At 46.7% G+C, this 27,719-nt stretch overlaps 1 protein-coding gene across 2 annotated transcripts in view; it reads left to right on the plus strand.

Moving 5' to 3' along the window:
• Window positions 1-27,719, plus strand: part of SLC2A9 (solute carrier family 2 member 9) — a 1,599,887-nt gene that overhangs the window by 433,026 nt on the left and 1,139,142 nt on the right. For both annotated transcript variants that reach the window (XM_086964092.1, XM_086964093.1), the window contains exon 4: window positions 7,819-7,979. In XM_086964092.1, the coding sequence (XP_086820218.1) occupies window positions 7,819-7,979 (161 nt within the window). The remainder of the gene's footprint in view (window positions 1-7,818; window positions 7,980-27,719) is intronic.

Consider the following 27,719-nt stretch of genomic DNA (forward strand, 5'->3'; position numbering starts at 1 on the left):
CACCAATTCCACCACCACCAATACGCACCACCAACAATATCACCAATACCACCACTAATACCAATACCACCACCACCAATACCAATACCACCAGCACCAATACCACCAATACCACCACCAATGCCACCACCAAAACCACCACCATCAATACCAGTACCACCACCACCAATACAATCTCCACCACCAATAGTACCTCCACCACCAATACCACCACCAATACCACCACCAATACCATCAGTAATACCACCAATATCACCACCACCAATAGCACCACCATCAATACCATCAATACCACAACCACCACCAATATCACCGCTACCAATACCACCAATAACACTACCACCAATACCTCCACCAATACCAAGACCACCATCATCACCAATATCACCACCATCAATACCACCATCACCAATACCACTACCACCACCAACAATACCACCACTACCACCAATACCGCCACCAACACCACCACTATCAATACCACCAATGCCACTACTACCACTAACAATGCCACCACCACCACCAATACCACCCCCAATACCAACACCACCACCAATACCACCACCAATAATACGACCACCACCACTTCCACCACCAATACCACCACCACTGATACCACCAATACCCCCACCACCACCAATACCACTACCACCAATACCAATACCAAACCACTAATACCGATACCACCAAAACCAATACCACCACCATTACCCATACCACCAACAATACCACCCCCTCTACCTTCACCACCACCAATACCACCAACACCACCACAAATACCACCCCACCTACACCACCACCAATACCACCAGCACCAATACCACCAATACCAACACCAAAACCACCACCACCAATACTACCACCACCGCGAATAACACCACCACCAATACAACCACACCAACCAATACTACCAGCACCAATACCAATACCAAACCACCAACACCGATACCACCACCTATACCACCAGCACCAATACCACCACCATTACCACTAATACCACCATCAATACCACCCCTCCACCTTCACCACCGCCACCAACACCATCAGCAATACCACTACAACCAATACCACCAGCACCAATGCCACCAATACCAACCCCACTGCCAAAACCACCCCATCACCATCAATACAACCACCACCACCAATACCCCCACCACCACCAATACCACCACCACCAATACAAATACCAAACCACCAATACCGATACCACCACCTACACCACCACCACCAATACCACAACCACCAATACCAACACGACCACCAATACCACCTCAATAAAACCACCACCATACCACCAACAATAGCACCACCACCACCAATACCACCAATAGCACCACTAAGACCACCACCATCAAGACCACCATCTCCACCTTCACCACCACCAATACCACAACCACCAATACCAACACAACCACCAATACCACCACTACCACCAATACCGCCACCAACATCACCACTATCAATACCACCAATACCACTACTACCACTAACAATGCTACCACACCCACCAATACCACCCCCAATACCAACACCACCACCAATATCACCACCACAAATACCACCACCAACACCACCCACACCACCAACAATACTGCCACAACCACCAATACCACCACCACTAATACCACCACCACCACTTCCACCACCAATACCACCACCACCGATACCACCACCAATACCCCCACCACCACCAATGCCACTACCACCAATACCAAACCACTAATACTGATACCACCACCATTACCACCAATACCACCAACAATACCACCCCCTCCACCTTCACCACCACCAATACCACCAACACCACCACCAATACCACCACCACCAAGACCACCACCAATACCACCACAACCAATACCACCAGCACCAATACCATCAATACCAACGCCAAAACCACCACCACCAATACTACCACCACCACAAATACCACCGCCACCAATACAACCACACCAACCAATACCACCAGCACCAATACCAAACTACCAATACCGATAACACCACCTATATCACCAGCACCAATACCACCACCAATAACACCACCATTACCACTAATACCACCATCAATACCACCCCTCCACCTTCACCACCACCACCAATTCCACCAATACCACCACCACCAATACCACCACCACCAATACCACCACCACCACCACCACCAGCAATACCACCACAACCAATACAACCAGCACCAATGCCACCAAAACCAACTCCACTGCTAAAACCCCCCACTACCATCAATACCACCACCACCAATACCCTCACCACCACCAATACCACCACCACCAATACAAATACCAAACCACCAATACCGATACCACCACCTATACCACCACCACCACCACCACCACCAATATCACCACCCTTACCACCAATATCACCATCAATACCACCCCTCCACCTTCACCTCCACCACCACCACCAATACCACCAACACCACCACCAATACCACCAACACCAATACCACCAACACCACCACCACCACCAATACCACCACACCAATTCCACCACCACCAATAACACCACCAATACCTCCACCAATACCACCACCAATACCACCACCATCAATACCACCACCACCAGTAACACCACCAGTACCTCCACCAATACAACCACTAGTACCACCACCACTAATACCACCACCACCAATACCACCACCATTACCACCATCACCACCAATACCACCACCACCAATACAAACATCAATACCACTACCAATACCACTGCCAATATCAATACCACTGCCACCAAAACTAACACCACCAATACCCCCACCAATACCACCACCACCAATATCGATATCACCACCACCACCATCAATACCACCAATACCACCACCACCACCACCAGTACCACCACCACCACAAATACCACCACCGATACCACTACTAATACCACCACCACCATTACCACAGCTACCACCAATACCACCACAACCAATACCACCTCCAATACCACCACCCCTACCACCACCACCAATACCACCACAAACAATACCACCTCTACCACTGCCACTACCACCAATACCACCACCAGCACCAATACCACCACCACCAATACCACCACCACCACTTCCATCAATACCACCACCACCATCGATACCAGCACCACCAATACCACCATCACCACTGATACCAATGCCACCACCACCAATACCAATTCCACCAACAACAATACCACCACCACCAGTACCAATCCCAATACCACCACCACCAATAGCACCACCACCAACAATACCCCCCCACCACCACCACCAATACCACCACCAGCAATACAAATACCACCACCAATACCATTACCACCAATACAATACCAACCCCAATGCCAATGCCACCACCACCAATACCACCACCTCCACCAATAACATCACCACCAATACTATCACCACCAATACCACCACCAATACCACCACCTCAGCACATCTCGCTCAGTAGTAATAGCAGGGGCACTGTACGAGTCCAGAGATGCAGCCGAGATCATCCCTGCATCCCTCCATGCCTGCCATGAAGCACAGCCTGCCCTGCACAAGGAGGTGAAGCCAGGGCCCTACTACAGCTGGAGTGTTTTTATTAGGCCAAAGATTGCAATGACGTTATGTAATGCCACACTGCACACTCAAATCACTGAGAAGGCAAGAAATAGCCTCCCACCGCTTTTCTTTCTGAGCCGCAACAGTGTAATTACTAGGGGTCGGCAGAATTTGCATAGTCGCGCTACGCAAAGCTCCGCGAAACGATAAAAAATCTCTGCGAGCATGCAAAAGTTCTGCAAACACGCAGAATTACTTGTTGCGCCCGTTCGCGAAGCTTTTTTCCTGTTTGCGAATGCTGTTTGCGTGCTCGGGGAGAAATATCTCGAGAACATGCATTTTGAAAGTGCAAACAAGCAAAAATTTCCGTGAAGCAGTGGATAGCGGAAGTTTTGGCAATTCTGCGTTCTCTGCGGACCGCAAAATTATCCATATTCCGCCAACAGAACGGAATTTACAGCCCAGGCTTCGTAATAACAGAGCGAAAGGTGTTGGAGTGCTTTGTTAGTGTTTATAGCTTTATAGCTTGGATCATATGTAACTTTCACTTCACACTTTGTTTCTGTGTAATTTACAACACTTACCCATCTTCTTCACTGCACTATTTAACATTACTTTGAAGATGCCGCAGGCCGGTCTCTTCCTCTGATATTTACAATCTAACAAGAGGTCGAGAAGGCCGTTTATTGCAATGCAATAGGTCTCGCATTTGCAAGAGTTTAAGCTATTAGAATTGTAAAGGACAATGCCTTTTATTTATGTTTTAAACCCCAAAACATGAATAAAAGGTATTGTCATTTACAATGCGAATAGCTCAAATGTGTGTGAATGCGAGACCTATTGCATTTCAAATGCTTGTTATGTGTGTGGTAGAGGGCAACGGAAAAGGATAGTGCCGTCTAGCTCAGAGATTCTCAACCTGTGGTCTGTGGAACCATGGGGGATCACAAAACCATGTCAGGCGGTCAACAAATGTTTAGAAAGGTAAATAACTTTAGCCGAATAATAAACATATTTAAATGAAGTAAAATGCAAAATGCACATTTTGAAATGTGCTGTAAGTGTGATGGAGTTTTACATTTGACACTAAAAATAAAGTTGGTGTTCTTAGCTTGATTGTGAGAGCAACGCAAGTACAGAGAACAGCATGTTTTGAAAATGGATGGCCTCAAGTAACACACTGACAAAAAAAGCATGTATGAGAAGCAGTCCTCTTTCAATATTACACGTTTAAACTTACCCTTAAAATAAAAATTTCAATATTTGGTTTTTAAGTGAAGAATTTCATAATTTTTGTTTTTGTTTGATGTATACCAGTATCTGTATTTTTATTAATTGTATTCAGGTTCAAATCATAGGAATTGCTTAGGCCGATGATCGTGCTTCCAGTAACGATTTAGTAGGGGTCCCTTGATTCAAGTAATGATTCAATGGGGTCCTACTGAAGTCAAAAGTTTAAGAACTGGTTATCTAGCTGGCTTACCCGTTGGGCTACTGAACCAAGCGACCACTTTTCCATGGCATCATATCCCTTATGTAGCAGATGACTATACATATGAATGTACGATGTTTGATCCTTAGATACACCTTTTTGGCAAAACTTTATGGACAGTCCTGATTCAACACTAGGGGGTCATTGCTCATATAGCAATTCCAAATTAAACCTTTGTATTAATTGATAGAGCACCCTATTGATAGGTTTTCCATTGGTAGATTACAGCTAAGCACATGATCTGAACTGAGGTCTACTGCAGAAAACGCTTATGCTCCTGCTCTCAGTCGAAAGTAGGCCAACCATTTCTAGACTGGCCTTGATGCTCTGAAAAGGGCCAGTCTAGAAATACCAGAAGGGCCAGTCCTACCAGCTTGTGTCCAACCAAAACACACCCCATAGGTGTAATTGTGGGCATATTCTCATCCCAATGTCCTTGATGTTTGGAATAAGGATGAAGGCGAGCGGATGTAAGACTTGCACCTTATAAGAGCAGTCAGCCCATGATGCTTAGTTCATTCTTGCAGATTTGTGAGTCGCTGTTTAGCTTTTTCCAACTGATCCACAGGAGGTCTTTGAAAATTAATCTTTTCTCCCTCACCTCCTGATTCAAGACAACTCCTGAACAGTAGCACATGCCTATGAGATGTATCATATGGGTTTATAGCTACCAACGTTACTTTTTGTGTGGAAAACTATTAAGGATTTGCAAGTCTTAGGAGGATGCATCCAGATCCTTGGGCGGTTTTCAAAATTAAAAAGACAAATCTATAAGAATTACCAGTTTCACTAAGACATTTTTAGAGCTTTTTGACATCTGCCGGAGATAGCCAGGTTGCACTTGAAATACTATGCAGCATAAAGTTGTCCATATAGATTCTCCATTCCTAGAAATCCATGCCAAAGAAACTAATTGCTGAGAGCATGTGTCCCTAAAAAACAAATCTGCCACGTAGAGTACTTTTTCAAAGATCATTGGCCAAAAACCCAGCAATTAACACATTGCTGCTAATGTGAGAATATTTTCTCCAGAACTACTAAGTACATACTCCTTTAATTCTTAACATCCTGCTGCAATTTGTTTACAATTTCTTTCTTCCTTAAATTATTTATCGTTTTTAGAAAATAGCTCCATCACAAATGGCTGTCTCGGAGTGCTGGCCCAGGGAATTGTTGTTTTAGATACCTTGTCCTTTTTACAGCTTGTGGCATATAAGTGTTAATGTGTCACGCACTCTGCCACGGGGCACATAATATTTACCTTTGATGTTGTTCCCCATTCTGCTTCCTCCGTCTTTGGTGTTCTTTCAAGCAGTTGGCTTTGACAGAGGAACTGTGGCTGCGAGAGGAGCAGTCCTGGGCTCTTGTACTTCATCTCTTCATGAACAATAAACTACGTGCTCCTACTTACCAGAGGTCTTTTGCATTCTGCAGCACACATAGCACATAGAAAGAGGAAACAGCCTCTTGTGATTGTTTTTGTGCAGGAAGGTTTCCCTTCCTCCACAAAAAAAATAAATCATCTCCGCAACGCAGGCACCCTGGCACTATGGTGCACAGGTGCTTGCGTTAGCGCACGGCAGCCTATTGTGCGTAGGGGAAAAGACAGGAATGCACAGTATCTAATAGATATGGGTCATTCCTGCCCATCTCTTTTCCCGCAGGGCAGCTCAGCAGCAAGGCCTGCTGCGCTGCCCTATGGCAAAAACCCCATAAATGAGGCCCACGGTATGGAGTGTTGTTCAAGAAGAGGAGTTGAAAGCTAAAACACATCTTCCCCTTTGGGCAAGACTGTGTAGCCCTGTGCGAATGGCCAAAGGTGCCTTTGACTTGATTTCCTTCCTGACAAAATTAGAAGACATTATACACAAGGTGAAGACTGACATTAATTAGTGTATTTAAAAAAATCTAGGGGCATATTACCAACAACTAGCGATAATTTTTGTCTCTAACTTGTTTAGAGACAAACATTATCGCCGCACATCGGCAATTTTTATCGCAGATAAACCTTGCTATTAGCAAGGTTTATCGCAAATGCGATAAAAAACGGCCGCAATGCATGAATATCGCTGAAAAGTCAGCGATATTCATGCATTATCGAGCAAATGCTCTTAGCCATGTTATCCACCTCCCATTGGATAACATGGCTAAGAACTGCTCAGGGCAGGTGCTAGCTTTTGGAGATATTCGCGCTTAGCGCGAATATCTCCAAAAGTTGGTAATAGGAGATAGCGATGTTAGGGACTGTTTCCAGTAGCTAATATCTTGGCACGCCCACTTTGCATTTCATTAGTGATAAATATCACTGACATGCAAAGCGGGGCCCAAGATGGTCGCTATCTCCTATTAGCTGTCACTAACTGGTGTTAGCGACAGCTTGGTAATAGGGAGATAATTTTATCTCCGCTTTCTTGGCTTTTAAAGCCAAAAAAGCGGAGATAAACCCCCTTGATAATATGCCCCCTAGGTATTTCTATTTAGCCTGTAATTACTATAGCTGGTTTAGATTGTGTTATTGAAAGTCAATGCTGTTAACATGAATAGCCTTTACAGCAGCAGGTTTTCACAATAAAACAATGGATGTTTAAATGCATAAATAAGAATAAGGATTGATACCTCCTCTGCCGATTCCTTTCCTGAATATTACAATGTCTAGGTCATAAAGAGAGTTTCAATTACGTTTATAACTAGAATCTGCTGCACACCCTGATTTAAAATAATTGCATATTTGTACTCTTAATTCTGTTGCATAGAGTGTCGCCCTAATATAACATGCCTGTATTTTGTTTTATACTTCTAGTATATCAAACGGTTTTACAATGACACATGGATTTCGAGATATGGCCACTCAGTTGACGTCGGAACACTTGACCTTCTTTGGTCTGTGACAGTTTCAATTTTTGCTATTGGTGGACTTTTTGGAACATTTGTTGTATCACCAATGGTTAAGCTAATTGGCAGGTAGGAACTGCAAGCAATTTCTGTAAATTGAAGTCTCAAAATGTTTTTCCTGGCAGACTTTTTTGAGATTTAACATTCATGCTTTGCTATTCCTTATGCATTTGTTGATTTATAAAATCTGTTCTGTTTGTTGTTGTTCGCAACTTTTTGGAATGTTTTTGTCCTACCAACATCCGGTCCACACTGTGTTTTACCCCTTGATCTCTTCCCAATTTTAAATTATTTGGAAGGTTGGCAAAAAAGTCAATTGGTTTGATTACCTATGTGGAAAAAGATGGTGCAAATTTTCCTTGCAGAATTTCCCAATGCTTGCTGATCCAATATGACTTTTTGTGATATCATAATACTCTATTTAGCAATAGTTAAAGGCCATTCTATTTTTTAAATCTATGTTCCACCGTTATTTACTTGTGGGGAAAATATCCTTCCTTGTCAAACATGGAAGTCCCTAGTCAAGTAGTGTCAGATAGAACCCTCATGACATCTGTGTTTGAGTTCTCAAAACAAAACACAAGGCACACTCTCCATTTTAATCACAGTGAGTAGAGGATCGAACTCATTAAGATGTAACATGGAAATAACTGCAATCTCTGCAGAGTTTGACTTCTTGGCCATCGGATTTGATCTTTCTTTGCTTTTAGTAGCCTTAATGCTTCAGCAAATAGCTTGATGGGGCATTGCATTTTTGTCTTTATTCATAATGTGTGTAGGCCTGGGCAGTGAACTCAGCTCCGTTTGCGGAGTTCACAGAGTTTTCAGCACTCCGCGTTTCGCGGGGCTCATTGAGTGCAGAAAAGTGCACTACGTCTACTGCACCGGAGTTTTTTCCCCACTCGCGATCGTGAATGGTAAGTTCGCGAGCGCAAGCTGCCGCTCGGGTAGAATTTCTACCCGAGAAGCAGGATTAACAGCACAAACTGCAGTTTGCATTGCCGCGTAGACTGTAGGATACAACTTGCCCTTTGTATTAGGAAGGCACACTGCAATGCTCGGCCATCCGGCTATAATCTGCTTCCTGCTTTCTCCTCTCTGTCAGTCAATAGGTTTTGCCGACGTGTTTCTGGGCACCACGCCCCTTCTTCTTGGGCTCGGAAATAAGCACACGTGATGACTGCATACATTAGCTTTATTCAGCAGCATTCCCACCTCCCGTGGTCAGGTGATTCATTAATTGATTCCAGGGCATTATGGGGTTTTGAGTTCTGCATACAGGTTTATTTCCTTGCAGTCTTCGAGTGTGCCTTTAAACTCCGAATTAAAAATCCATTTGATACTCTGAGTGAGTTCCAGAGGAAGACAGGCAGGAATATGTGCAATGTTGAGCAGTGCGCTGTTTTCACGTTCGGAAAAGTTCTGAACTGACAGCCTCTTGCAGCCCGTGGGTGGCGTTTCCTCAGGCTGCCGATGGTGCTCTTCCCCACGGCTGGGCCGCCGCGTAGACTATAGGATACAACTTGCCCTTTGCATTAGGAAGGCACACTGCAATGCTCGGCCATCCGGCTATAATCTGCTTCCTGCTTTCTCCTCTCTGACAGTCAATAGGTTTTGCCGACGCATTTCTGGGCACCACGCCCCTTCTTCTTGGGCTCGGAAATAAGCACACGTGATGACTGCATACATTAGCTTTATTCAGCAGCATTCCCACCTCCCGTGGTCAGGTGATTCATTAATTGATTCCAAGGCATTATGGGGTTTTGAGTTCTGCATAAGGGTTTATTTCCTTGCAGTCTTCGAGTGTGCCTTTAAACTCCGAATTAAAAATCCATTTGATACTCTGAGTGAGTTCCAGAGGAAGACAGGCAGGAATATGTGCAATGTTGAGCAGTGCGCTGTTTTCACGTTCGGAAAAGTTCTGAACTGACAGCCTCTTGCAGCCCGTGGGTGGCGTTTCCTCAGGCTGCCGATGGTGCTCTTCCCCACGGCTGGGCCGCCGCGTAGACTATAGGATACAACTTGCCCTTTGCATTAAGAAGGCACACTGCAATGCTCGGCCATCCGGCTATAATCTGCTTCCTGCTTTCTCCTCTCTGACAGTCAATAGGTTTTGCCGACGCGTTTCTGGGCACCACGCCCCTTCTTCTTGGGCTCGGAAATAAGCACACGTGATGACTGCATACATTAGCTTTATTCAGCAGCATTCCCACCTCCCGTGGTCAGGTGATTCATTAATTGATTCCAGGGCATTATGGGGTTTTGAGTTCTGCATACAGGTTTATTTCCTTGCAGTCTTCGAGTGTGCCTTTAAACTCCGAATTAAAAATCCATTTGATACTCTGAGTGAGTTCCAGAGGAATACAGGCAGGAATATGTGCAATGTTGAGCAGTGCGCTGTTTTCACATTCGGAAAAGTTCTGAACTGACAGCCTCTTGCAGCCCGTGGGTGGCGTTTCCTCAGGCTGCCGATGGTGCTCTTCCCCACGGCTGGGCCGCCGCGTAGACTATAGGATACAACTTGCCCTTTGCATTAGGAAGGCACACTGCAATGCTCGGCCATCCGGCTATAATCTGCTTCCTGCTTTCTCCTCTCTGACAGTCAATAGGTTTTGCCGACGCGTTTCTGGGCACCACGCCCCTTCTTCTTGGGCTCGGAAATAAGCACACGTGATGACTGCATACATTAGCTTTATTCAGCAGCATTCCCACCTCCTGTGGTCAGGTGATTCATTAATTGATTCCAGGGCATTATGGGGTTTTGAGTTCTGCATACAGGTTTATTTCCTTGCAGTCTTCGAGTGTGCCTTTAAACTCCGAATTAAAAATCCATTTGATACTCTGAGTGAGTTCCAGAGGAAGACAGGCAGGAATATGTGCAATGTTTAGCAGTGCGCTGTTTTCACGTTCGGAAAAGTTCTGAACTGACAGCCTCTTGCAGCCCGTGGGTGGCGTTTCCTCAGGCTGCCGATGGTGCTCTTCCCCACGGCTGGGCCGCCGCGTAGACTATAGGATACAACTTGCCCTTTGCATTAGGAAGGCACACTGCAATGCTCGGCCATCCGGCTATAATCTGCTTCCTGCTTTCTCCTCTCTGACAGTCAATAGGTTTTGCCGACGCGTTTCTGGGCACCACGCCCCTTCTTCTTGGGCTCGGAAATAAGCACACGTGATGACTGCATACATTAGCTTTATTCAGCAGCATTCCCACCTCCCGTGGTCAGGTGATTCATTAATTGATTCCAGGGCATTATGGAGTTTTGAGTTCTGCATACAGGTTTATTTCCTTGCAGTCTTCGAGTGTGCCTTTAAACTCCGAATTAAAAATCCATTTGATACTCTGAGTGAGTTCCAGAGGAAGACAGGCAGGAATATGTGCAATGTTGAGCAGTGCGCTGTTTTCATGTTCGGAAAAGTTCTGAACTGACAGCCTCTTGCAGCCCGTGGGTGGCGTTTCCTCAGGCTGCCGATGGTGCTCTTCCCCACGGCTGGGCCGCCGCGTAGACTATAGGATACAACTTGCCCTTTGCATTAGGAAGGCACACTGCAATGCTCGGCCATCCGGCTATAATCTGCTTCCTGCTTTCTCCTCTCTGACAGTCAATAGGTTTTGCCGACGCATTTCTGGGCACCACGCCCCTTCTTCTTGGGCTCGGAAATAAGCACACGTGATGACTGCATACATTAGCTTTATTCAGCAGCATTCCCACCTCCCGTGGTCAGGTGATTCATTAATTGATTCCAAGGCATTATGGGGTTTTGAGTTCTGCATACAGGTTATTTCCTTGCAGTCTTCGAGTGTGCCTTTAAACTCCGAATTAAAAATCCATTTGATACTCTGAGTGAGTTCCAGAGGAAGACAGGCAGGAATATGTGCAATGTTGAGCAGTGCGCTGTTTTCACGTTCGGAAAAGTTCTGAACTGACAGCCTCTTGCAGCCCGTGGGTGGCGTTTCCTCAGGCTGCCGATGGTGCTCTTCCCCACGGCTGGGCCGCCGCGTAGACTATAGGATACAACTTGCCCTTTGCATTAAGAAGGCACACTGCAATGCTCGGCCATCCGGCTATAATCTGCTTCCTGCTTTCTCCTCTCTGACAGTCAATAGGTTTTGCCGACGCGTTTCTGGGCACCACGCCCCTTCTTCTTGGGCTCGGAAATAAGCACACGTGATGACTGCATACATTAGCTTTATTCAGCAGCATTCCCACCTCCCGTGGTCAGGTGATTCATTAATTGATTCCAGGGCATTATGGGGTTTTGAGTTCTGCATACAGGTTTATTTCCTTGCAGTCTTCGAGTGTGCCTTTAAACTCCGAATTAAAAATCCATTTGATACTCTGAGTGAGTTCCAGAGGAAGACAGGCAGGAATATGTGCAATGTTTAGCAGTGCGCTGTTTTCACGTTCGGAAAAGTTCTGAACTGACAGCCTCTTGCAGCCCGTGGGTGGCGTTTCCTCAGGCTGCCGATGGTGCTCTTCCCCACGGCTGGGCCGCCGCGTAGACTATAGGATACAACTTGCCCTTTGCATTAGGAAGGCACACTGCAATGCTCGGCCATCCGGCTATAATCTGCTTCCTGCTTTCTCCTCTCTGACAGTCAATAGGTTTTGCCGACGCGTTTCTGGGCACCACGCCCCTTCTTCTTGGGCTCGGAAATAAGCACACGTGATGACTGCATACATTAGCTTTATTCAGCAGCATTCCCACCTCCCGTGGTCAGGTGATTCATTAATTGATTCCAGGGCATTATGGAGTTTTGAGTTCTGCATACAGGTTTATTTCCTTGCAGTCTTCGAGTGTGCCTTTAAACTCCGAATTAAAAATCCATTTGATACTCTGAGTGAGTTCCAGAGGAAGACAGGCAGGAATATGTGCAATGTTGAGCAGTGCGCTTTTTTCATGTTCGGAAAAGTTCTGAACTGACAGCCTCTTGCAGCCCGTGGGTGGCGTTTCCTCAGGCTGCCGATGGTGCTCTTCCCCACGGCTGGGCCGCCGCGTAGACTATAGGATACAACTTGCCCTTTGCATTAGGAAGGCACACTGCAATGCTCGGCCATCCGGCTATAATCTGCTTCCTGCTTTCTCCTCTCTGACAGTCAATAGGTTTTGCCGACGTGTTTCTGGGCACCACGCCCCTTCTTCTTGGGCTCGGAAATAAGCACACGTGATGACTGCATACATTAGCTTTATTCAGCAGCATTCCCACCTCCCGTGGTCAGGTGATTCATTAATTGATTCCAGGGCATTATGGGGTTTTGAGTTCTGCATACAGGTTTATTTCCTTGCAGTCTTCGAGTGTGCCTTTAAACTCCGAATTAAAAATCCATTTGATACTCTGAGTGAGTTCCAGAGGAAGACAGGCAGGAATATGTGCAATGTTGAGCAGTGCGCTGTTTTCACGTTCGGAAAAGTTCTGAACTGACAGCCTCTTGCAGCCCGTGGGTGGCGTTTCCTCAGGCTGCCGATGGTGCTCTTCCCCACGGCTGGGCCGCCGCGTAGACTATAGGATACAACTTGCCCTTTGCATTAGGAAGGCACACTGCAATGCTCGGCCATCCGGCTATAATCTGCTTCCTGCTTTCTCCTCTCTGACAGTCAATAGGTTTTGCAGACGCGTTTCTGGGCACCACGCCCCTTCTTCTTGGGCTCGGAAATAAGCACACGTGATGACTGCATACATTAGCTTCATTCAGCAGCATTCCCACCTCCCGTGGTCAGGTGATTCATTAATTGATTCCAGGGCATTATGGGGTTTTGAGTTCTGCATACAGGTTTATTTCCTTGCAGTCTTCGAGTGTGCCTTTAAACTCCGAATTAAAAATCCATTTGATACTCTGAGTGAGTTCCAGAGGAAGACAGGCAGGAATATGTGCAATGTTGAGCAGTGCGCAGTTTTCACGTTCGGAAAAGTTCTGAACTGACAGCCTCTTGCAGCCCGTGGGTGGCGTTTCCTCAGGCTGCCGATGGTGCTCTTCCCCACGGCTGGGCCGCCGCCTAGACTATAGGATACAACTTGCCCTTTGCATTAGGAAGGCACACTGCAATGCTCGGCCAACCGGCTATAATCTGCTTCCTGCTTTCTCCTCTCTGACAGTCAATAGGTTTTGCCGACGCGTTTCTGGGCACCACGCCCCTTCTTCTTGGGCTCGGAAATAAGCACACGTGATGACTGCATACATTAGCTTTATTCAGCAGCATTCCCACCTCCCGTGGTCAGGTGATTCATTAATTGATTCCAGGGCATTATGGGGTTTTGAGTTCTGCATACAGGTTTATTTCCTTGCAGTCTTCGAGTGTGCCTTTAAACTCCGAATTAAAAATCCATTTGATACTCTGAGTGAGTTCCAGAGGAAGACAGGCAGGAATATGTGCAATGTTGAGCAGTGCGCAGTTTTCACGTTCGGAAAAGTTCTGAACTGACAACCTCTTGCAGCCCGTGGGTGGCGTTTCCTCAGGCTGCCAATGGTGCTCTTCCCCACGGCTGGGCCGCCGCCTAGACTATAGGATACAACTTGCCCTTTGCATTAGGAAGGCACACTGCAATGCTCGGCCATCCGGCTATAATCTGCTTCCTGCTTTCTCCTCTCTGACAGTCAATAGGTTTTGCAGACGCGTTTCTGGGCACCACGCCCCTTCTTCTTGGGCTCGGAAATAAGCACACGTGATGACTGCATACATTAGCTTCATTCAGCAGCATTCCCACCTCCCGTGGTCAGGTGATTCATTAATTGATTCCAGGGCATTATGGGGTTTTGAGTTCTGCATACAGGTTTATTTCCTTGCAGTCTTCGAGTGTGCCTTTAAACTCCGAATTAAAAATCCATTTGATACTCTGAGTGAGTTCCAGAGGAAGACAGGCAGGAATATGTGCAATGTTGAGCAGTGCGCAGTTTTCACGTTCGGAAAAGTTCTGAACTGACAGCCTCTTGCAGCCCGTGGGTGGCGTTTCCTCAGGCTGCCGATGGTGCTCTTCCCCACGGCTGGGCCGCCGCCTAGACTATAGGATACAACTTGCCCTTTGCATTAGGAAGGCACACTGCAATGCTCGGCCATCCGGCTATAATCTGCTTCCTGCTTTCTCCTCTCTGACAGTCAATAGGTTTTGCCGACGCGTTTCTGGGCACCACGCCCCTTCTTCTTGGGCTCGGAAATAAGCACACGTGATGACTGCATACATTAGCTTTATTCAGCAGCATTCCCACCTCCCGTGGTCAGGTGATTCATTAATTGATTCCAGGGCATTATGGGGTTTTGAGTTCTGCATACAGGTTTATTTCCTTGCAGTCTTCGAGTGTGCCTTTAAACTCCGAATTAAAAATCCATTTGATACTCTGAGTGAGTTCCAGAGGAAGACAGGCAGGAATATGTGCAATGTTGAGCAGTGCGCTGTTTTCACGTTCGGAAAAGTTCTGAACTGACAGCCTCTTGCAGCCCGTGGGTGGCGTTTCCTCAGGCTGCCGATGGTGCTCTTCCCCGCGGCTGGGCCGCCGCGTAGACTATAGGATACAACTTGCCCTTTGCATTAGGAAGGCACACTGCAATGCTCGGCCATCCGGCTATAATCTGCTTCCTGCTTTCTCCTCTCTGACAGTCAATAGGTTTTGCCGACGCGTTTCTGGGCACCACGCCCCTTCTTCTTGGGCTCGGAAATAAGCACACGTGATGACTGCATACATTAGCTTTATTCAGCAGCATTCCCACCTCCCGTGTTCAGGTGATTCATTAATTGATTCCAGGGCATTATGGGGTTTTGAGTTCTGCATACAGGTTTATTTCCTTGCAGTCTTCGAGTGTGCCTTTAAACTCCGAATTAAAAATCCATTTGATACTCTGAGTGAGTTCCAGAGGAAGACAGGCAGGAATATGTGCAATGTTGAGCAGTGCGCTGTTTTCATGTTCGGAAAAGTTCTGAACTGACAGCCTCTTGCAGCCCGTGGGTGGCGTTTCCTCAGGCTGCCGATGGTGCTCTTCCCCACGGCTGGGCCGCCGCGTAGACTATAGGATACAACTTGCCCTTTGCATTAGGAAGGCACACTGCAATGCTCGGCCATCCGGCTATAATCTGCTTCCTGCTTTCTCCTCTCTGACAGTCAATAGGTTTTGCCGACGCGTTTCTGGGCACCACGCCCCTTCTTCTTGGGCTCGGAAATAAGCACACGTGATGACTGCATACATTAGCTTTATTCAGCAGCATTCCCACCTCCCGTGGTCAGGTGATTCATTAATTGATTCCAGGGCATTATGGGGTTTTGAGTTCTGCATACAGGTTTATTTCCTTGCAGTCTTCGAGTGTGCCTTTAAACTCCGAATTAAAAATCCATTTGATACTCTGAGTGAGTTCCAGAGGAAGACAGGCAGGAATATGTACAATGTTGAGCAGTGCGCTGTTTTCACGTTCGGAAAAGTTCTGAACTGACAGCCTCTTGCAGCCCGTGGGTGGCGTTTCCTCAGGCTGCCGATGGTGCTCTTCCCCACGGCTGGGCCGCCGCGTAGACTATAGGATACAACTTGCCCTTTGCATTAGGAAGGCACACTGCAATGCTCGGCCATCCGGCTATAATCTGCTTCCTGCTTTCTCCTCTCTGACAGTCAATAGGTTTTGCCGACGCGTTTCTGGGCACCACGCCCCTTCTTCTTGGGCTCGGAAATAAGCACACGTGATGACTGCATACATTAGCTTTATTCAGCAGCATTCCCTCCTCCTGTGGTCAGGTGATTCATTAATTGATTCCAGGGCATTATGGGGTTTTGAGTTCTGCATACAGGTTTATTTCCTTGCAGTCTTCGAGTGTGCCTTTAAACTCCGAATTAAAAATCCATAATGTGTACTTATAACAGTTTAGCAGGTATTTCACCAGTTTTGCCACAAATCCTTTTTTGTATGCAAAGCATAAAGTGGTATTGTCCTGGTGAAAACCTTTCATTTTTTGGAAAGTCCTTACACTGTCACATGAATAATTTCTGCTAAGTTTCCACTTGCTGTATTTTACTAAACTGTTGTGAGGTACTTTCTTTAATGATCATGTATGCCTTTCTATTTCTCAGAGTGTTAGAGCAAACATATGAAGGATGGAATGCTGACAATGCAAACATTCTCCCCAGTCAAAAGATCTGGGTTAAATCCATTGTTCTTTTGCCCACTCCGCCATCCCAGTTTGGACCCAGCCATATGCAAATCAGTCTTGAACATGTGCCCCATGGGAACAGGCCATGTCCTCCCTGGACTGGAAACATGCATCCTGGGACCGATTTCAGGGTATGTCACCCTTCTTCAGCCAGGCTAGCTTGAATCCCGTGGCGCAGTGAGCAAGGGACCCACTTCTGGGCATATCCATCCCACTTAGGGCAAAAAGTGTTACAGCAAATAAATGATAGACGGAATGCTAATAATACAAACATTGTCCCCCAGTCAAACGATCTGCGTAAAATCCATCGTTCTTTTGCCCACTACACCACCTCAGTTTGAACCCAGCCGTATGCAAATCAGTCTTGACTCTGTGCCCCATTGGAACAGTCCAGACCGAACTGCCAGGCCAGGCCCTCCCTGAACCGGAAACAAAGAATCCTGGGACCGGTTTCAGGGTATGTCACCCTTCTTCAGCCAGGCTAGCTTGAATCCAGTGGCGCAGTGACTAAGGACCCACGTCTGGGCGTACCTTATCCCAATTAGGGTGAAAAGTGTTGCAGCAAACAAATGATGGACGGAATGCTGACAATGCAAGCATTCTCCCCCAGACAAAAGATCTGTGTTAAATCCATTGTTCTTTGGCCCACTGCGCCACCCCAGTTTGGACCCAGCTATACGCAAATCAGTCTTGACCGTGTGCCTCATGGGAACAGTCTTTTCAGCCAGGCTAGCTTGAATCCAGTGGCACAGTGAGCAAGGGGCCCACGTCAGGGCAAACGCATCCCACTTAGGGCAAAAAGTGTTACAGCAAACAAATGATGGACGGAATGCTGACAAGTCAAACATTCTCCCCCATTCAAAAGATCTGGGTTAAATCTCTCTCTGCGGTTTGAGAGACACCACGTCCTGCAAAATGTGCACAATGTGAATCCTGAACTAAGATGATTATCTTATAGATATTTCACCTATCAAAGTGAACATGCTATCGTTTGTTTGGATCTAACGATCAGGAAATGGATATGATTTTTTCAATCTGTGAATTTACATAATTATTTTGAATTATCACGGACTTCTCATTAATCTGCATACATTCCAGAGTTTAATATAGCTTATTATTGCCCTGAGGAAGCCCTATTTAGGGTGAAACGTGTTGGTGCACCTGTATTGTATTACTCATCTGTGGTTTGAGGAACTATTAAAGGAACTGATAACGTCATTGAAGAGTCCGGATAGATCTGTTTGTTCAGCATCTGTGCTTTTTGACATTTGTGCTGTCTATCTGTGCTCTCTTTTTGTATCATATTGATGTGGTTCATTGGCAGTGGACCTAGGAGGTGGGCAACAGTTACTTTGTGCATTTAAACACAGTGTACAGTCAGGTAGTGCAGTGTTAATCATCCCTTGCTGCTATTTCTCTTATTTTTATTATCTGGGGAGTTATAGTTTCCCTCAAGTCCATTTGAAAAAGTAGGGCTAAAATATTTATCCAAAGGATAATATTGCTATATGAAAAATGTTCAGTTAAAACTGTTACAGTCAGCAAAATGTGACCATTAATGCTCATCGTTACTGTTTGCAGAACACACTGTCATTATACATATGCTTTTCGGGACTGTAAAGCTCTTCATTCACCTTATTACACAGATTTAGTCAGAGTGCTAGCGTGACACCTACCCACTCCTAGCTGAGTAGGGTTTGTATTTAATGATAGGAAAACAAAGGTGGTACCTCAGATTTGAGGGCAGGTAAGGAGTATTCAGATATAGGAGGGTGCCCTTAAGTAAAGCTTAACACACAGAGGCCAAATGCCATTTTCAATGTTGAAGATGTGATTGAAGACACAAAAGGTTATAGGAGGAATGCTTGCAGCATGTCTAACCACTGGCAATTGTTCCACTCTGGTAGCATTCCAACCCGTTGTTCTTTTGCCCATCATTCCACCTCAGTTTTGGAGACACCCAGTGATATTTCCGCCCAACTCCTCATTCGGGCTCTTTAGACAGTTGTAGCTTGGTTCCAGTAGCACAGTGAGCAAGGGACCTACTTCTTGGCAACTGCTCTTTGGTTGGTTGTGTTCTGGTTCAGGAAGGACCTGGCATGGCAGTTCGGGCACGACTGTTCGCATTGGAGCAGGGTCAATACTTATATGCATATGGCTGAGTCCAAATTGATAACCATGGACTGGGATATAGCCCGAGTAATTTACAGTGTTTAAGAATGATTCAAGCACTCCACCCATCACCTTTTGTATATCTCAGGTAAGTGTGATTGAGCAAAATATTAGCAGAATTTCCACTGTTTTGGATGCCTTACTCCCTCCATTCACACCATTTGCTAGCAAAATGGTGAGGCTGACTGATATGTAGGAATGCAATTTCTGTGAGAACACCTTTCAAACCTGTTTACACAACTGAGACATAAGGTGGGATACTAGGTGAATGATCATTCCAGCTATCTTTGTGGCAAGTTTCCTACTAGTTTCCTACTGAGTTGTTGCAAAGAAATACAATGAATGTTATATTTTAAATCCCATAATTCCAACTATATTTCTTAAAAATTCCCAGTTTTTTATAGAAAGGTGAAATGAGGAATGTGGTACTCGTGAAACAATCTAAAAAGATGTATCACTGCTAGGGCTGGACTGGCGAACCAGAGTAATCCTGGAAAAAAATGCGCAAACGAGTCGCACTCTCTTCATCTCTTTCTTCTGAGAGGGGTCGCGCTATGCTGCTGGTCGCACTCATTTTAGATGGCTTTAACATCAACAATCAGGCAATCTCTTTATTTCATCCATCCAATCACCCTCTCTCCTTTCTTCTCCCTCTCTGTTCAATTGCTCTCGACCTCCCCCTCCTGTCTTCTCTTGCTCTCCCTCTTGCAGCCTCTCCTCACCTGCTTCAATTACCCTTGTGAAGTTGGGGAAAGTGACAGTGGCAAAGGTGCGCCCTCTGCCCTAAAGTGGTCTCCAGAGGCTCCCGTCTACAGTGGAAATGCCCAGTGGAATATTTGTCGCTTTAAGTCAAACAATACAATTATATAATCATTTGGTTATTAATTTGTAAACCTCAATATACTGTTCAGACATGGTAGAATATGGTCGAGGTAGAGGAAAACGCAGGGGTCATGTGCATCTGGATAAAATATAATGGCATAAACATAGTCCATTATAAATCATGCATGCTGTGATGTGAGATACAATGTCTAACCCATGTGCTCATACCCATCAAATGCATGTGCCAGGAGAATAATCCTAACGGAATGCAATCTCACAAAATCCTCTACCACTTTACATTTGCTGTCCCTAGAGACAATGCCATTCATGCATAAATATTTAAAGAATCTGCTGCATGGAGAAATGTTCTCCAGAAGAGGTTTCCTTACATTTATCCAGCAGAGTAACGAATAGTTTCTTACCTGTCGGTGTAGTTTTGCAGCTTGAATATCTTTCTAGATTCACTATGCTGTGCATATTCCGCAATCTGGTGGCTGGGTCCGGAATCGTAGTCTTTTTTCTCTCTTTTTTTTTTTTTCCGTAGCCCAGGTGGGCGTCGACGCCCCACCATTTGGTGTACCTTTGGTGACGTCGGCATGCTTCCGGCGGAAGCTACCACCCTTGGGTGTCATCTTCGGATTCTTTTTTCCTGTCTCTTTTTCTCTTCTGTGTTTGTAGTGAATCCATGGCTCTGTTTGTTAATTCTTCTTTTTTTTTTTTTTTTTAAATGTCAATTTTTTTTACATTTTTTTCCACGTTTCTTGTAGGCTTCAACTTTCATTCCTTTTTCTATGCGTTTCCACCTTCTTTTCCAGCCTCATCTTTCTGGCGGAGGCGGGTGGGTTCGCTAGTGAATCCAGAAAGATATTCAAGCTGCAAAACTACACCGACAGCTAAGAAACTATTCGTTTTGCAGCGTGAATCTTTCTGGATTCACTATGCTGTGCATAGATTTTGTAGCAGTTTTGTTACTTTTGTGGTGGTTGGGTGGAAGATGAGCGTTGGTTGTTGAAAATATGTTGAAGCACTTTTTGTCCTACTTGTGCTTCCTTGTTCATTTGTACATCCATGCAATAGTGCTTAGTGAACGTGTGCACTGAAGCCCATGTTGCTGCCAGGCATATGTCCTGAATTGGTGTGTTGGCCAGAAAGGCAATTGTTGCTCCTTTCTTCCTGGTCGAGTGTGCCTGTGCACCTCCTGTTAGCTCCTGGCCCGCTTGCTTGTGGCAGAATTGTATTGTCTGTGCGAGCTATGGTGTTTTTTGTCACTGGTTTACCCATGTAACTGTTTGCGAAGGATACGAAGAACTGTTTTGTCTTCCTGTGTCCTTTCGTCCTTTCAATGTAGTGCATCACTGCCCTTCTTGCGTCTAGAGTGTGGAGTGCTCTCTCAGCGCTTGTAGTAGGGTTTTGGAAGAAGCTAGGGATCTGAATACTTTGATTCAGGTGGAACCTTGACACCACCTTCGGCATGAAGTGCGGGTCCGTTCTCATTACGACCCTGTCACTGTGTATCTGGATGTAGGGTACCTGTAGTGTTAGAGCCTGCAGTTCGCTCACTCTCCGTAGCGATGTGATTGCTACCAGAAAGGCTGTTTTTATAGTCAGCATTTGCAGTGATGCTTTGTGGATAGGTTCGAAAGGTGCTTTCATGAGCTCTGTCAGTACTACATTCAGGTTCCAAGCCGGCGGCGGCATTCTTTTTGGTGGCGCTATTCTTTTAGATCCTTCCAGGAATCTTTTTACGACTTGAGATGTGAAGAAGCTTCTCCCTGTTTCTCCTCTTGTGTATGCCACAATCGCTGCCAGGTGTACCGTAGCGAGGATGAGCTTAGCTTAGCCTTTATTAGGTGCGTGAGGTACCTTAGCACCGTAGATTCCCTGGTCAGTTTTCTGTGGAGTTTTTTCTTGCAACACAACTGAGTGAACCTTTTCCATTTTTGCCCATAGCATTTTCGTGTGCTGGGCCTTCTTGCCTCTCGCAGCACCCGCAGGGTGCTCTCTGGTAGTTTTAGATGTGGGAACTCTAAGTCCTCAGGAGCCAGGCTAAGAGGTTGAGGCTCTCCTGCTCTGGGCGTAGAACTTCTCAGTTTTCCATGGAGAGTAGGTCTCTTCTTTTTGAGAACTTGTGGGGGGCCCCTGCGCCATCTCCATTATCTGGGAGTACCAGGTCTGCCATTATGGTGCAACCAGGATCAGCGTCATGTTGCTTGTCATGCATTTGTTGAGAACCCTGGGGATCAGTGGTATCAAGGGAAAAGCATAGGCAAATGTTTTTGATGAGCTTATCCATAGGGCATTCCCCTGTGATAGTGCCTCTGGTTGCCTGGATGCAAAGTATTGGCATTTTGCATTCCGGCGTGTTGCAAATAGGTCTATTGTCAGAGTGCCCCACCTCCTGAATAGTCTCTCTGTTTCCTGTATATTGAGTTCCCACTCGTGGGATGCTGAAGTCTGCCTGCTGAGCCAATCCGCCTCTACATTGTCCTTCCCTGGCAGGTGTATGGCTAGCAGGTCTATTTTGAGTGGTATTGCCCATCTCCAGATTTCCTGTGCCAAGCTTGACAGAGGGAATGATTGAGCTCCCCCCTGTTTGTTTATGTAAAACATTGTTGTGGTGTTGTCTGTTTGTATCAGCACCTTCTGGCAGTACAGGTGTTTCTGGAAGGCCTTGAGTGCTAGCAACACTGTTTTCAGCTCCAGGTAATTGATGTGTCTGACCGCATCTGTAGGGATCCACAGGCCCCTCATTCTGAGCTTGTTCTTGTGTGCGCCCCATCCCTTCTGGGATGCGTCTGTGGTGATGGTCACTGTTGGGTTCGGTGGTGTTAGAGGTTTCCCTACTGTTATCCTTTCCTTGGTCCACCACCTTATTTCTTTCTGCACCCTGTGCAACCACTAGATCCTCCCAACTTCCTGTAGCCTGTGACCATTGCTGTTGTAGCCACTCTTGGAGTGGTCTCATCTGTAGGCGTACATTGGGGACCAGGTGTATGCATGACGCCATCATCCCCAAGATCTTGCTCACTGTCCTCACTGTCAGAGCTCGCCCCTTCTGGTAGTGATGTTTCTCCCTCAGTAGGCTGAGTGTTCTCTTTTCGCTGGGTGACACCCTGCATTGGACGGTGTCGATTTGAGCACCCAAGAAGATCTTCACCTGCTCCGGTTCCATTGAGCATTTTCCCAGGTGTTTGGAGAATCCCAGGCCTGTTAGTGTTCTCGTGACCTGCTGTGTGTGATCTTTGCATGTCCTGTAAGAGCTTGCCTTTACGAGCCAGTCGTCGATGTAGGGGTACACGTGTATCCCCTCCCTTCGCAGATGCGCGGCCACTGCTGCGAGGCATTTGGTGAACACCCTTGGTGCGGATTTTAGACCGAAAGCCAGGGTTGTGAATTGCTAGTGATCGTTGTTTACTGTGAATCTTAGCATGTGCTTGTGCCGCCTGTTCATGGGGATGTGCAGGTACGCATCCTTGAGGTCTATGGTGGACAAGAAGTCCCCGGCCTTTATCTGCGGATGACCTCTTGTAGGGACGCCATCTTGAATTTTTGGGTCTTTACATATTTGTTTAGGAACCGTAGGTCCAGGATGGGTCTTAGGCTTTTGTCCACTTTTGGTACCAGGAAGTAGTTTGAGTACACTCTCCTGTTCCGTTCTTTGAAAGGGACCTTTTCGATGGCCTCTTTGAGGAGGAGTTCTTGAGCTTCCTTTTGGAGCAGTCGCAGCTCTGTTCCTGAGTGCTCTCTTCTCTATGGCTTTCTGTTTGGTGGATTCTTTAGCAGCTCTATGCAGTATCCGAACTGCATGATGTTCAGTATCCACTTGTCTGTGGTGATTTTTCTCCACTCCTGGAGGAAAAATCTTAGTCTGCCTCCTCCTGGAGTTACGTGTTCTTTTGTGTCTTGTCCGTGTAGCCCTCTCCTCCTTGTTTTTCCGTGCTCTTCCCCCGGAGGGTTCGAGTGGGTGAGCACCTTTTCTCGTGTGCAGTCACTTTGAGGGGGTTTGTTCACCGCCCCTCCTTCTCTGTCCTCGTCCATTTCCTCTTGATCGAAAGGACTGGCCCCTGCTCTGGTAGTTCCAGTCTTGCCTCTGCTGGCCCTGGTGACCCTGGTTGTCACTCTGTTGTCCCTGGTAGAAAGCCTGGTGTGATTCTCCTCATTGGTTTCCACCTCTGCCGTTCGGCCTCCGCGTAGGAGTGCCCCTTCTCATCCCCCTGAATTGCAGGGCCCCCATGGACCTTGCTGTCTCGTTGTCCTTTTTCAGTTGTGTGAGCTTCTCATCAACTGGGGCTCTGAAGAGTGTTTTACCGTTGAAGGGTGTGTTCAGGATGTTGTTCTGAACCTCAGCTTTGAAGCCTGATATCCTGAGCCAGGCTTGCCTTCTCTCTGTGATGCCTATAGCCATCAGTCTGCTGGATGTTTCAGCCCTTTTCCAAGGCTGTTTCACGGCACGAGTTAGCAATGCTTTTCCCCTCTTCCACAAGGTATGATGCTCTCTTACGGTATGGCTCCGGGAGGTGCTTGAGCAATTGCCCCATCTCATCCCAATGTTGGTATTGATGTCTGTTCAGGAGGGCGTTTGAGTTCGCCATCCGCCAGTGCGTTGCAGCGTTTCTCTCTATTTTCCTGCCCATTAGGTCCATCCTCCTGCTTTCCTTGTCAGGTGGAGGCCCAGATGTTGTTGGAACGTTGGCCCTTCTTCTGGCCGTTGCAGCGATTATTGAATCTACTGTGACGGACCCCTTGATGTAAGCCGGGTCCTGGGAGGAGAATTTGTATTTCATTTGCCGTCCTCGGCGTTACTGATCTGCATGTAGCCGGGTCCTTGAAGGCTTCCTCCCCTGGTCTGTGATACTTTTCAGCATGGGCAGGAATTGGCTTCTTGTCTGTGTGGGGAGCAATGTTTTCAGCAGGAAATCTGCTTTTGGCTTCTCTTCCTCTAGCTTAACCCCATAAGCTGCTGCTGCCTTCCTGAAGACCTCGTTGTATGCCCCGGTGTCATCCGGTGGCGAAGGCCTCGAAGGGTATGTCTCCACAGCCTCCTCCGGGTTTTCGGCCTCGATGTCCTGCCAATCCTGGTCTTGGGCCGTCGAGGAACCTGAGCCGTAGCTTGACTGCTGATCCCCGTAATCACCTTCTGTATAATAGAGGTCCTCTTCCTCCTCGTGCTCCGAGAGCTCCGGAGTTTTCGGCGGCTCTTCAACGTCGAACTCCTCGTGTTCTTGCACCTCAGCGTCGGACGTTGCCGGCCTCGAGGGGATCTTTTAACTTTTCATTCTTTCGTCGAAGTCTTTCTTTCTCTGGAGGATGTTCTCCATTTCGGCCTCGAGCTTTCTTTTCTTTCTCAGCATCTCCGCGGCATGCTCGTCGTCGAGCGTTTCGGCTGCTCTTTTCAGCGGCGGCGTCGACGTCGAAGCCTTTTTCATCTCCTTTTTCTTTGAAGTCGAAGACCCTTTTTCGTGGGCTTGCTTCGACGACCTTTGCTTTTCGCCGGTCTTCGGCCTCCGGGAGTCCTTCTCGAAGGATCCGCTGGGCTCTTTTTCGGAGGATGCTACTTCGGCCATTGAACTTTTCGGTGCCGGTGCTCCTTTCGAGGCTTTGGACTCTGCCTTTCGAGAGTCTGCCTCTGGCTTTCGAGGCCCTGTGGGAGTTTTTGGGGTCGTAGACTCTCCTACCTTGTCAGGCGTTTTCTTATCGGTCTCTGCGACCGTGAAGTCATCTGGACCTTCGGCGATGTTGTCCTCGTCGTCGGTGGAGAGGCCTTGTTCATAAAGCGTCGGGGCCTGGCCCTTGCCCTGCATCGTGTGGTGAGCTATCCTCTGTTTCTCTCAAACTCGGAGTGTCTTCGGCTTGAAGACGGAGCAGGCATTGCAGTCTCTGCTCTCGTGGTCGATAGGCAGGCAGAGGTTGCAGACCGGGTGCTGGTCCTTCTGCGCGAACTTGTGGTGGCAGTTTTTGCAGAACTTAAATGGAGTCTTGTACATCCCTGTGCTTAGGGGGCCCCCTGTGTGCGCATTCCTCCAAGGACGTCGAAGATCTCGATGTTCTTCTCTTTCTTCGTCGTCTCCTCTCTGATGGTCTACTTCTCCCAATCTTTTCCGGTCTTTACCGTCGACTGGTAGTTGTATTTCTTCCTTTTTTCCGCCAAAACTTCTGGAGCTTCACGTGACGATCCAGACCCAACGGCGGCAAAAAGAATCTGAAGATGGCGCCCAAGGGTGGTAGCTTCCACCGGAAGCATGCCGACGTCACCGAAGGTACACCAAATGGTGGGACGTCGACGCCCACCTGGGCTACGGAAAAAAAAAAGAGAAAAAAAGACTACGATTCCAGACCCAACACCAGATTGCAGAATATGCACAGCATAGTGAATCCAGAAAGATTCACGCTCCAAAACTGGGAGTGCTGAGCCAGAGCCGAGCCAGGTATTTGACTTGACCTTATGAGCCAAAGCATGGCTTCTTATGCCGCAGGTCCAACACGTTTTCAGAGGTGAGGTTGAACAGTGAATTGCCCTTCTCCAAACCTACCAGCACATAGAACCCAAGGCTTGGCACTGCCAATTGTTGGTCACTGAGACTGTTAGTTTACAAGAACCTCATCAATTAAACGTATCAAAATCAAAGAGCAAAAGACTTTGGGGCAGCAGTGCTATCTGATGAAAGCCATATCACGAAAACGCACACTGTCATAGCTCAGTGGCTACTGCATCAATCCTAGCAAAGTGTGCGCAATACCCCTCTCACACATTTACATCTTTGGCTGTTCTTTATCCTTCCAAGTTACATTAGGTGATTACCTTTAGAGACGAACGTTCATTGCTATTGCACAACCGTTCTGTGCCCCTTTTCCTTTTAGTTTATGCTGTTTGCATATTATTGCTTGTCTCGTCAGGTTGACATTCGAAGGTGCCATCGGATAGAGTTAGATTATATTTGATTGAACGCCCCCTCTCCACTTTCAACTACCGCAATCATAGTTGAATTATTGCCATTTCCTGTACCCCAAAAAGACTGATCCACTATCACCCCATATATATGCAGTTTGGTCACTGAAGTATTTGGTCCTTTATATTATGGGTGATACTGACAAGGTTATGGTTGTGTACATGTTGTGGCATATTGAAGCCTGACTATAAGATTTCATATGTTGTTGCTCTGTGGGTACTTTGCATGTTGGGCTAATACTTGCTTTACATACTTGAGAGCTTCTGGCCTGATAGTGATACTTGCCTGCTGGATATGGTTCTTTGCCTAAGTGACCAATTAATATTGGCCTGTCTCTGGTGCTGCACGTAAATTAATGTCCAGCATATGGTGCTTTACATACTGAAAACGTTGTCTTGGAAGTGGTGCTTTTTGTATATCCATGATACTGGCCTGTTTGTGGTGCTTTATATATTAGGACGTACTGGTCTGGCTATTGTGGTTACATTCTGGTGCACTACAGAAACTCGCCTCATTAGAGTGATGTCCACATTTGGGCTAATGTGGATATGGGCATGATTATTTTGCTTTACTAATTTTGAAATTGTGAAAACAGGCTTGACCATCTTGTTTTACACATGGGTGAACTGGGCAAACTGACATGACAATGGACAATGTGGACATTGACACCATGGCATTATCTGTAACCTGTATCCTATTTCTAAACGTGGTGCCTGATTTATTAAGACTGGTAATCTGAGGTC

Source organism: Lissotriton vulgaris, chromosome 3_2 (assembly GCF_964263255.1).
Source record: "Lissotriton vulgaris chromosome 3_2, aLisVul1.2, whole genome shotgun sequence".
In the NCBI taxonomy this organism is placed as follows: Eukaryota; Metazoa; Chordata; class Amphibia; order Caudata; family Salamandridae; genus Lissotriton; species Lissotriton vulgaris.